This window comes from Nicotiana tabacum, chromosome 6, assembly GCF_000715075.1.
Source record: "Nicotiana tabacum cultivar K326 chromosome 6, ASM71507v2, whole genome shotgun sequence".
In the NCBI taxonomy this organism is placed as follows: domain Eukaryota; kingdom Viridiplantae; phylum Streptophyta; class Magnoliopsida; order Solanales; family Solanaceae; genus Nicotiana; species Nicotiana tabacum.
In genome coordinates this window covers 168,838,501-168,851,287 of record NC_134085.1, presented here as the reverse complement: position 1 = coordinate 168,851,287, position 12,787 = coordinate 168,838,501, and the positions used below count along the sequence as shown (strand labels likewise).

General features: G+C 37.6%; 1 protein-coding gene across 1 annotated transcript; it reads left to right on the top strand.

Annotated features, from left to right (window-relative positions):
• The first annotated feature begins 339 nt into the window (after positions 1-339).
• Positions 340-3,533, top strand: LOC142182173 (uncharacterized). The gene is made up of 6 exons (XM_075256185.1): positions 340-760; positions 870-904; positions 1,012-1,479; positions 1,564-1,764; positions 3,202-3,469; positions 3,523-3,533. The coding sequence occupies exons 1-6, from the start codon at positions 340-342 to the stop codon at positions 3,531-3,533; spliced, it is 1,404 nt and encodes a 467-aa protein (XP_075112286.1).
• The last annotated feature ends 9,254 nt before the right edge of the window (positions 3,534-12,787 follow it).

The following is a 12,787-nucleotide window of genomic DNA, read 5'->3' as shown; positions in this document are numbered from 1 at the left end:
AAACGCTCCACCACCAGTATCAATTGTTGTACCTACTGTTGCCTTACCTGCAGATACAGTGGCAAGGTTATTGAATGTGTTAGAGGCACTGGTACCTACTCAGGGCGGAAGTTCATCTCCTCAGGTTACTTTGCAGACACAAGCACCTATACAGACTCAGCCTTTCGGGAATAAGGAAGTATCCCTACACGACTTCCTGAAATTGAAATCACCAAAATTCACAGGTTCCGAAAATTCAGCAGATCCTCAAAGTTTCTTGGATGGACACTCAAGGCATTACGTGCTCTAGGATGTTCTAGTGAGAGAGCCGTGGAGCTCGCATCATACAAACTATAGGATATGGCCAACACATGGTATGAAACTGTATTACTAGGAAGGCCAACAGGAGCAGCACCACTGACATGGGACGAGTTCACAAAGTTGTTCAAGAATCATTTTCTTCCAGACAGTCTGATGCAACAATATGCTAGAGACTTTGAGAGATTGGTTCAGACTCTAGATATGGATGTGTCAACATATAACACTAAGTTCTGTAAGCTGGCTATATATGCTCCTCACTTAGTGCCTACCGAAGAAGCTCGAGTTCAGAGGTTTGTTGATGGATTGGTTAGCCATCTATACACTGCAGTAGCCCCACAGATGAAGACTTTATCCTACTCTGATGTAGTCGACCTTGCTAGAAAGATTGAAAACAAGGGACGTGAGGAGCGTGCAGCTAGTGATTTACGTAAGAAGGCCAAGACAAGAGGGGCTTTCAAAGGTGGTTTTAGTTAAAATAGAAGAGCGGGAAATCAGGGACAACAACAACAATAGGGTTCTCAGACAGGGACATACATGTCTTCACAGTTCACATACAGACCACATTACAGATAGGGTAATAGGGGACCATCATCTTCTGGACATCGTAATTCTGGGCAGATATATGCCACTACTCCAGTCTGCCAGACTTGTGATAGATTACATTTGGGCCAATATTGTGTTCTAACTGGAGAGTGCTTTCGGTGTGGCCAGTTGGGACATCACTTGAGGGATTTCCCTCAACCTCCGAGAAATTTTAACCCGGTTTCTATTCAGTCATCTGCACCGACTCAGACTACTCGTGATACTTTAGGTGCTACAGGTACAGGAAATATAGGTCGAGGTGCTGGAGACCGTGCTACTGTGAATCAAGGACAAGGCAATGCTGGTAGAAGTCAGGCGAGAGTTTTTGCATTTACTAGACAGGATGCTCAGGCCTCGAATGCAGTGGTTACAGGTATTCTTTCTGTATGTTCATTTGATGCACTTGTGTTGATTGATCCGGTATCTACCCACTCCTATGTGTCCTCGTACTTTGCTTTGAGATTTAATAGACAGCCCGAGCTATTGAATGATCCTTTTCTAGTTGCTACTCCTATTGGAGAGTCTTTCTTAGCTGAATACGCATATCGTGCTTGTCAGATTCGGGTTGAGGGTAGAGATACTCTAGCTGACCTTATTGTACTTGATATGATTGACTTTGACATGTTGATGGGAATGGATTGGTTATCTTCTTGCTATGATATAGTTGATTGTCATGCAAAGATAGTTAAGTTTGAGATACCAAATGAACCCAGTTTTATTCTAAGAGGGAGTCAGGTTCCAGAGCCTTGTAAAATTGTATCTTTTATGAAGGCTCAACGACTTCTAAAGAAAGGTTGCTTGGGTGTCTTAGCTATTGTAAATGATACAAGAAAGGAAACAGTTAGTATAGAGAATGTACCAGTAGTGAGAGAATTTTCTGATGTATTTCCTGAGGATTTACCAAGACTGTCTCCAATAAGAGAAATAGACTTTGGTATTGATTTGCTACCTGACACATAGCCCATATCGATACCCCCATATCGAATGGCACCAGCAGAGTTGAGTGAGCTAAAGCAACAGTTACAAGATTTGTTAGATAAGGGTTTTATTAGACCTAGTGTATCACCATAAGGTGCACTAGTACTATTCGTAAAGAAGAAAGACGGATCCATGAGAATGTGCATTGACTACAGGCAGTTGAACAAGACAACAATACACAATAAATATCCTTTGCCTCGTATAGATGACCTGTTTGATCAGTTACAAGGAGCTGTCCACTTTTCAAAGATTGACCTCCGTTCTGGTTATCATCAACTTAGAATCAAAGATGAAGAAATTTCTAAGACTAATTTCAGAACTCGATACGGGCACTGTGAGTTTCTTGTGATGCCTTTCGGACTAACAAATGCTCCAGCTACATTCATGGATTTAATGAATAGAGTGTTCAAGCCATTCTTGGATAGCTTTGTAATAGTATTTATTGATGATATCCTGATATATTCTCTTAGCCAAGGAGAACACGAGAATCATCTCAGGATTGTGTTGTAGACATTGCGAGAATATCGGCTTTATGCTAAGTTCTCGAAGTGTGAATTCTGGCTAGACTCGGTAGCATTTTTGGGGCATGTTGTATCCAAAGATGGAATTATGGTAGATCCTAAGAAGTCTGAAGCTGTACAGAAATGGCCCAGACCTACTTCTCCTACAGATATTCGCAGCTTTTTAGGCTTAGCAGGCTATTACAGGCGTTTTGTGTAGGATTTCTCCAGAATAGCATCGCCGCTGACGCTAACACAAAAAAATGCAAAGTTTTAGTGGACGGAGGAATGTGAGCAAAGCTTTCAGAAACTCAAAACGTGTCTGAGAATTGCACCAATATTAGCCTTACCATCAGGTCCTAGAGGATTTACAGTATTCTACGATGCCTCGAGGGTGGGATTAGGATGCGTTCTCATGAAAAATGGTCGTGTTATAGCTTATGCTTCGATACAATTGAAAATGCACGAGAAAAACTATCCTACACATGATTTGGAGATGGCTGCAGTGGTATTTGCTCTAAAAATTTGGAGACATTATCTCTACGGCGAAAATTGTGAGATTTATACTGACCATAAAAGTCTGAAATATATCTTTTAGCAGAGAGATCTAAATCTCCGGCAGCGTCGTTGGATGGAATTACTCAAAGACTATAATTGTTCTATTTTGTATCATCCTGGAAAAGCCAATGTGGTGGCTGATGCATTGAGTAGAAAATCTATGGGGAGTTTGGCACATATAACCCCTGCAAAGAAACTTTTGGCCAAAGATATTCAGAGACTAGAAGATACAGGTATCAGATTTAGTGTTGGAAATTCAGAGGCATTGTTGGCTTGTGCTTAGGCTAAGTCTTCATTAGTTAAGCGCATTAAGGCCACCCAATATAAGGATGAACGATTATGCAAATACAGAGATGAGGCATTAGCTGGTAAAAGCAAGGATATGATTGTTGAAAGTGATGGTGTTCTTCGAATGAGCAACAGGCTATCCGTAGCAGACGTAGATGGGTTGAGACATGTTATTCTTAAAGAAGCTCACAACGCTAAATACACTATACATCCTGGATCCACAAAAATGTACCATGACCTGAAGCAATTTTATTGGTGGGAAGGTATGAAGAAAGATGTTGCTAACTTTGTTTCTAGTTGTTTAACTTGTCAGCAGGTCAAGGCTGAGCATCAGCAACCCGCAGGACTACTACAACAAATTGAGATTCTAGAATGGAAATGGGAAAGAATTACTATGGATTTTGTCACCGGGCTACCACGAACCCTTAGAGGTTATAACTCGGTATGGGTGATTGTAGATCGACTGACGAAATCAGCAAATATTTTGCCGGTAAAGACTACATATGGTGGAGTCAGGTATGCACAGATATTTATGAACGAAATTGTCCGACTTCACGAAGTTCCAGTATCCATCATCTCTGATAGAGGATCACAGTTCACTTCACGCTTTTGGAAATCTTTTCAAGAAGCATTGGGTACACGAGTAGATCTTAGTACTACATTTCATCCACAGATAGACGGGCAGTCTGAACGTACTATTCAGATCTTGGAGGATATGTTGAGAGCTTGCGTTCTTGAGTTTGGAGGTAGTTGGGACACTTATCTACCATTAGCTGAATTTGCTTACAACAATAGCTTCCAGTCTAGTATTCAAATGGCACCGTACAAAGCATTGTATGGTAGAAGATGTCGTTCTCCTATCGGATGGTTTGAAGCTGGTGAGACTAACTTATTGGGACCCGACCTAGTACAAGAAGCTATGGACAAGGTCCAGTTGATCAGACAGAGATTACTTGCAGCTCAAAGTAGACAAAAGTCTTATGATGATAAGAGAAGAAGAGATTTAGTGTTCACAATTAGGTACAAAGTGTTCCTACCAGTCTCCCCTATGAAAGGTGTGATGCGGTTTGGGAAAAGAGGCAAGTTGAGCCCTAGGTTTATAGGACCATAAGAGATATTAGACCGGGTGGGAGTGGTGGCTTATCGTTTGGCACTTCCTCCTGAGTTGTCCTTTATTCATTCAGTGTTTCACGTTTCAATGCTAAGAAAATGTATATCAGACTCATCTCAGGTGATTGAAGCACCGACTATACCACTCGATGAGAAGTTGTCTTACGAGGAGGAGCCAATGGCTATTGTTGACTTGTCGCACATGCAACTTAAAATAATCGGTAACATATTCATATTAAAAATCATGTGTAAATCAAGCAAGTTATGAAAACACAAATTGCGGTAAGATTACTACTCACAGTACTCGTGCCGAAATACCAACTGCTTCACCTCAAGCAACTCGTACAAATTCCTCCAATCAATCTATAATTACATAATATCGATCTCATGTTAATTTTATTATTTAGGCTAATTCATAGCTATTTTAGAATACCCAACCCTCGAGGTTTCATATTTGACTCTTATTTTGCCTAGAATAATTCTTATTGGTATTTAATTTCGTATATCTTGTGAAACCCTTCAAATATATGAACTGAGATAAAAAGAATTACTAGAAGAAAAGAACCCAGATGAGAAATTCGAGTGTTACTTGTAAAGACCAATGCGTATTTAAGATTTCTCAAGATTTGGTTCAAGCCTTTTTCTTCTTCTTCTCTTCCTTTTGAAACCCCTTTTCTGCGTTTTTCTGAAGCAGACCGTATTCGTTTTTCTGAAGCAGACTTATTTTCCCCCTTTCTCTCTTTAGTTGCTCTTTATGTGCTTTTGGTTACATATGGGCTTGGCCCTTTGTTGTAAACCCCTATTTCTTTTCCTTTTTTTTGGATTTGTTTTTTTTGCATTTTTTTTTATAGTTATTTTCTTCTTCTTCTTCTTCTTCTTCTTCTTCTTCTTATTATTATTATTATTATTATTATTATTATTATTATTATTATTATTATTATTATTATTATTATTATTATTATTATTATTATTATTATTATTATTATTATTTAAAGATATAGGGTATTACATCCTCTCCACCTTATGAAATTCGGTCCCCGAATTTAACTCAAGTACATACATGTAGACTGAAACAGATGGGGGTACTTGACTCGCATAGTGTCTTCTATTTCCCAAGTAGCTCCTTCAACTGTATGATTTCTCCATAAGACTTTCACGAGCATGATTTCCTTTGACCGTAGTTTTCTTATTTGTCTATCTTTTACTCAATATGATACCGAAATAGTTATTTGAGATGAATATCATGGTATTAAATATTTTCATTGTCACTAGATCTGTTTTACTGTTACTTGAATTTACTGTTATCGAAAAGAAATTATATGATTTGATAAGAACCGAAATGCCCTATATTATTTTAAAGTATTTTCTACGAGTATATACGGATTACAGAGACAAGTATAAATGTGAATAGACATTGAAGGGTCCCGTAGCTAACGGCGGGTTCGTTAGACCTGGTGCACCTTGTAATTACCAATTACTGTTATAACCCTCGCTAGTAGGAAGGTAGAACTAGCATACCGTTACCGATTTTCCTCGAGTAGGGACTACCGTTATATATGACTTCTTGCAAAAAAGTCCACAGTTATACCGATTACATGATCCGTTCATTGAAACCTCCCAAAAAAATGTGAATACTGATATTATACAGTGGTTACCGAGCTTATTACTGAATTGTTAATTATATTTTACTACAAGAAAAACATGATGAGACTGAAAATTTATTTATTGTTTCTGAAAGGGCATTTTTTTATGTTATTTTGTCTTTGAGATACTAGCATGTTTCTGACTTGTCCCCAAATAAAAACGATTGTGGTTAAATATTATTACTCACTGAGCTAGAAACTCATTCCCTACTAATTTTTTTACAGAGACAGCAGTTGCCGCATGCGAGGATTTCGTTAATTAGAGCGCACAGGTTGAGAAATCTTGGTGAGCCTCACACTTGTTCGTGTGGGTGGTGATTTTTGTTAGTTGTTATGGTCTTTTCTTTGAATTCTTAGAATCGCTCCATAGTCATTCTTTTGGTTTCATGAGTATTATTTTGCTATTAGTCTTATGTCGAGTATCGTTCTTTATTTTCAAAGTCGGAGATAAATTAGTATTTTTGGTTGTTAGTGGGTTGATTAGTAATGGTGAAGACTATTTTGGTTAATTGATAAGTTGTCTATTGTTTGAATTGCTATTAGGATGTTTGGTTACTGATTTGAGACAGGAACATTTTTTGGGATAGTCCAAAAACAGGGGAAACTCTATCCGATTTTCTATAAAATTACCGATGAGGCTTACTTAGGAGCATTTGCTCCTAAGCGCCGGTCATAATCCTAAATTGGGTCGTGATAGAAATCCATAACACAACTACACCCAGAACAGGTATCACAATGTCACGGACTGTCTATGAATACTACAAACAGTGGTCTGAACAAGAAAATACAAATCTGTCTCATAAATATATAAAACGGAAGAAAATATAGTAGAAGGGGACGGAAAGGCCTGCGGACGCCTGCAGGACTACCTCAGATCTCCACTAGACTGAAGGCAGCAACCTCGAACTATGATCCGTAGGGTCCAGTAGCGGGATCTGCATAAAAGAGCGCAGAGTGTAGTATCAGTACAACCGACCCCATGTAATGGTAAGTGTCGAGCCTATCCTCGGCAAAGTAGTGACGAGGCTAGGACGTGACAACCCTATAAACCTGTGCAACTAAATCATATACGAGAAGCAATAAAACAAGAATTAAACAGAATAAGATGGGAAAAGGGGAAACATGCTGAGGGGGATTGTAAGCACGTGATTTTTTCCCTATATGAGAATTACTCCCAAAAAATTCAAAAATAAAATGATTTTCCTTGGTATGCAATTTTGTGGTATTTTTGAATAATTATTTGTATTTGTCTGTGCATGTTTATTTGTTAAATTAATAAAAATACAAAAATATGTCACATTTTGCATGTAGGATTTAATTCTACAATTGTTAGTAATTAAGTTTGTTTTACAAAAAATAAAAATTACAAAAATAGGCATCGTTTGCATTTTTAGAATTTAATGTCCAAATATACAATTTTATGCTTAATTATTACTTAATTGTGCGTTAATTGTTATTGGGAGTTAATTTGCGCTTTTATAACTTAATTTAGTTCTTAATAATAATTTAAGTATTTTTATAATTTAGTTTTAGAAAAAATAAAAGAAGAAAAGAGAGCAAAAATATAAAGAAAGTCGGAATTGGGCCTCTTCTTCAAATTCAAGCCACAAGCCCCAAAAATACCCAATCTTCCAAAACGACCCAGTCCATTTCGAACTGGGTCGACCTAATCCATACCCAAAGACCCAATACCCCTATTATCTTACATTTTTACAAAACAAAGAAAAGAAAATCCTAAAAAAAGGCTAAGCCATCCGCCCCCCCTCCCTATCTTCTTCCTCTCCAAAAGCTTCACCAAGCTCCCTTCCCTAGCAGCCATGGCTGCCTCCTCGTCGTCAACCACCCTCCAGTCCATCGCCACCCTCACATCCATAGCAGACCAAACACACCAGCTCCTCCATCAGTCACAACCCCGATAACGAAACCATTAGCTGCTACTGTTGCGTCGAGCTGCGTTGCTGCTGCGTCTTCTTCTCAACATCAACGCTGTTACTTTTCTTCTTTCTGCCATAGCTGCTACTGTTTCGACAAGCTCGAACATGAGCTAACATGGCTGCGCCAAGCAGTGTCGCTGCTTCAAGATTCCAGCTTCATCGACGCGCCGCTGCTGCATCCTCCAGTTCCTCCGTACTGCTATTGCTTCTGTTTCACGCTGCTTCTTCTTCCCCACAGACGGCGCCATGGCTGCTGTCACTGCTGCTCCATCGATCTCGCGTGCTGCTCCGTTTCTTTTTTTTTCCATGCTTGTTCCAGCTGTTGCTACTGCTTCGGCTTTCTTCATCACCCTCACCCATCGTCCTCATTACAAGCAACGAGATCGCTCATTCGTTAGTTCCAGTCGTGATTTAAAAAACGAGCTTTTTGATGGAGTTTCTTTGATGTTAAAAATGAAGAAGTTTCTATTAAGAAGGTCAGATTCTAACTTCGCTCATCTTTCGATTTTCAGATCCTGCGTCGTGGGTATATGAGTTGTTTGGTTCGATTTCCTTCGTTCCAGTTTTATGTCTCACGTGATACAGACAACTTGGCCCTTTCATTTGTGATGTTTGTTTGTTTAATTGTTGAATCGCATAAGAAGTTTACATTGTCATTTGTTTCCATTAATTGTCATATTATCTCGTTTCCGTTAGTTGGTTTGTATATTTGTATTGTTGTAGTTTGCCATTTGTTGTTTGGTTCCCTGTTCGTTCAGGTTTTGTCTAAATTAAATCACGATTTTATTCCCAATGCAGTTGGTTTAGTCCCTTGCATCTATGTGTCGATCGTAGTCTGAAATTTACTCGTAGTAGTTCAACATATTTTAGTTTGAATCATTCATCTTCATTATAATGTTGTTTGATTCAGTTTGAGTTCAATTAATTTTTGAGTTTAGTGATTTGAATCTACTTGTTTGCATAGTTGTTGAATCTGAAAGTAGGATTATTGTTAAAATTTGTTTAGTCAAAATAATTCCTGCTTTTGTTGTTCATGGTATGTTTTTCAGTTTGCATCATTTCCGTTAATCGTTGTTCATGTTGTTCATATGATTTGTTGTTTGAATTTATGTAGAAATTGGTCATATTGGTTATATTTTGGTTAAGTTTGATTAATTGATTGGTTATAGCTGATAAGGGTAGTTTGGTAAATTGCAGTACATTCGGGGTAAAATGGTAATTGCAATAAGGTCGGAGGGGTAGTTTGGTAATTGAACATTTTGTAATTCTTTATGTTAAGCATGGGGGACAAAATGTATTGGGGTGCGGGTGATATAGTTGTTTAATATAAATAGGGGACAAGACAAAATGTAGTGGAGGGAATATGGTAATTATTTATGTTAGGCATGGGGGACAAGATGTAATGGGGTGGGGTTGATATATTTGTTTAATATAGTGGGGGATGAGTGGGAAGATAATGGGTTTGGTAGGAGAAAGTGGTTGATTTTAATTGATTAAAGAGTTCTGGGATGGGATATAAAAAAGAGGTCTTGAATCAGATTTGAGGAGAAGAACAGAAAGAAGGAGAGAACAAGAGAATAGAATAAGAGAGAATAAAAAAATGGACAGATAGAGAGAGAGAGAAAAAAGGGCTGAATATTTAAGAGAGAGAAAAATTCCGAAAAATATTAAAACTTTCAAATAAAAAAGAACTAAAAAAATCTTCTGCTTTCTTTCATTGTTTGAAATCATCATTAATTGTTGTTGTTTCATCAAAGCTTGAAGCTTTTGTTTTTGGGATTACTGCTCCACTGGTTTGCAAACTCTGTTCCTGGGTTGTTACTGTTGCTGGACTGTTGTTGTTGTGCTGTATTGTTATTACTGCTGCTGATTCTCATCTTCATTTTCTTTTGCTTCCAATATCAGGTACACAACTGATACGCTGGTTATTGTAAACTGAAACATGTAGCATGAATATGAAAATGAAGAGTTGAAGTTTCAGATTTATTTTAATTACATTCTAAATTTTATTTGTATATATAAATTGTTTAGCTTACTATAATCAGAATCATGTAGCTGTTTAACATCAGATGATAGCTTAACGGACGAACTATCTATATATTGCCTAAAAATAAATAAATGGTGTAGTAAATTCGTCTAGTTAATTCGCTATTGTTGGATGATTATCATGTCTCAAAAAGCTCGTTAGTTCATCAAAATAGACCATTTTGGAACTTGGAGGAATGTTGTTTAGTTAAATATTATTGGTTAATTTCAGCATTTAAATAAATTAAGACATTTTTTTTATTTTATTTTGTAGAGACAAACTTAATAGAGAATAATATAGGCATTTTAGGATTGTCTTTTAAAAATAAATGAGATGAGCCTCGCCCAATAAAATGCACCAATTGCGGGGCCCTCAATAAATGTTTAATTGAGTATTTAGAATTCGGGATGGACTGTTTTAGTGAATTCCACGGTCTTACCTATAAATAATAATACGCTAATCGCTTTAGGCACGATTTTAATAATAATACATTCTTAAACACGGGTGCGCATTTATGCGACCCAAATCCAGATCCCAAAACATTGAATAAAAATACGTTCCGGATCGCGGGTGCATTTTATGTGACGCAATCCAAAGACATGTTTTTAAACGATGTTCACATTTTTTAAAAAATATAATGATAAAAGCGGTAAAGAGTTAAAACTTGCACATGAGCGCATAATTGTATAAAATCAGATAAACAAGCCGAATATGACAGTTGAGCGACCGTGCTAGAACCACGGAACTCGGGAATGCCTAACACCTTCTCCCGGGTTAACAGAATTCCTTATCCGGATTTCTGGTTCGCGGACTATAGTACAGAGTCATTCTTTTCCTCGGTTCGGGATTAAAATAGGTGACTTGGGACACCCTAAATCTCCCAAGTGGCGACTCTGAAATAAATAAATAAATCCCGTTTCGATTGTCCTTTAATTAGAAAAACTCTTTTCGCCCTCGCGGGGGCGGAAGAAGGAGGTTGACAGCTCTGCTGACTCCGCTGGGGACAATTGTTAGAACCACTGGTTCAGGGTTAGAAATTCGAGCTTAGATAAATTGTTATATTTGGTTTTATCTGATTCTGTTACATGATATATGCCTAATGTGCTAAATGATGCTTTTACCGCTTTAATATTATCTGAATTGTGCATATAAAACTGCTATGAAACCCTCCTTCCTTCTGAGTCTTCTGAATTTATGGTGCACACGTGCGCGTGACCCACCTTTCTGTTAGAAGTCATACCAAATAAGATGAAGTTGGGACAAGTAACTAGGCCGGGTAGACTTTCGTGCTCCCGGTACGTTGCCCCCACTTCGGCTCAAGCTGTCCACTTGGGTAAGCCAGGGCTAGAACAATATGCCTCAGGTTTTTCACTTAGAATAACTCAGCTTCATGCCGGATCCCTAGTAGGAACGTTTGTTTGCATCACGTGCATCTGACTTTGAAGGCTCAACACAGGGGTTGGGTCTGTCTAGGACAGGTGTACCAAAAAATGAAAATGACCATCCTGATGCATCTTACTTGCTGCTACTTGCGCATTTATTTGATTCGGACTTGTGTGTTGACTGAATTTTGAATATCAGGAATAATATTTTGAAATTAAAAAAAAAAAAGAAAAAAGAAATAGCGGTTAGGGAATTGATTGTTTATTTTTGAAAAAAAAAACAATGCCCAAATACTGTCAAAACTCTGCCGAAATTTTGAGAAAATGGAAAAAATGTTTTATTTGTTTGTTTTACTAAAAGCAAAGGTTAAATAGAGGAAAAAAAAGTCGTGGTTCTGTCTTATTTTTCAAAAATAAAATAAAAAATAAAATAAAAAGGAAAATAGTTTGTCTTCCCCTGAAAATGACAGTGAAAAAGAGTCTTACTTTTAAAATAGTTTTTTTATTTGTTTCTGAAAATGCCAAAATGAAAATGAAAAGAGTCGTGCTTTGAAAGTGGTTTTGTTATTTGCTGCCGAAAAGAAAAAAAATCTTGTTTTAAAATAGTTCAGTTAATCGCCCGAACTACGCAGGTTTGATTCTCACCGGATGTGAGATACGTAGGCAACCCTTATCGGGTCCAACCCCCCCCCTTTCCTTTTTTGCTAAAATAGTCAAAAACCAATAAATAAATAAAAAATGTGTCAAAATTTTAATTTTGTCATAAATAAGTCGGGCGGTGTCCAACCTCCCCTTTTGCTTAAAAAAATAGCCAAAAAAAAATATGTCAAATTTTAATTTTGTCATAAAGAAGTCGGGGGATGCTGTTTTATCAAGACATAGCCGAATGTTCCCGAAAGGGACGCCGGAAGGTTGACTTTGCATAAACAACCACTTTTTGGGTCATGTTTAGGATTTTTGGTCCAGTTGACCCACACAGCCTTGAAAAATCTTCGACCCCAAGGCGCTGAAGGACCGTGTTTGCAACACCCCATTTTTATATAATTTGAAAAAAAAAAGATTCAACGGTCAGGTGAATACTGTTTGGATTTTTGGTCAAAATAAGTCGAGCCAGCTTCGGCCGCGTCTTAAACCGTTCTTGCCGAAATAGCCTTAGAGTATCTTTCAGTTGTCGAAAGGCTATTTTCGTAAAAGAACAGACAAGTTTGTAAAGTGTCAAAATAATCCTCCCCGGCCTCAAAATTCATGTGAGATTTGGAAGGGGCCACATTTGCAAAAATAGTCGTTTGGTTGCATTTGTCAAACGGGGAAAGGAAGCTGGCCTTTTTGTTTTGAGAGTATAAATCTTTTGATTAAAATATGTGGGTTGTTTGATTTTCAAGTTTGTAGGTCATCTTCAAACCATTGAAACCCAGTTTGCTTTAATATGAAAATTGATAAAAAATGTTTATTGTTTATTGGTCCGAACTACGCAATGTCTGATTCA

Excerpts from the sequence above, each read along its gene's own strand:
- LOC142182173 (XM_075256185.1), top strand. The coding sequence starts at position 340 with ATGGCCAACACATGGTATGAAACTGTATTACTAGGAAGGCCAACAGGA. Across the intron at positions 905-1,011 it reads ACCATCATCTTCTGGACATC|TTGGGACATCACTTGAGGGA; the intron begins GTAATTCTGGGC and ends CGGTGTGGCCAG. Across the intron at positions 1,765-3,201 it reads TAGTGAGAGAATTTTCTGAT|GCTAAGTCTTCATTAGTTAA; the intron begins GTATTTCCTGAG and ends GCTTGTGCTTAG.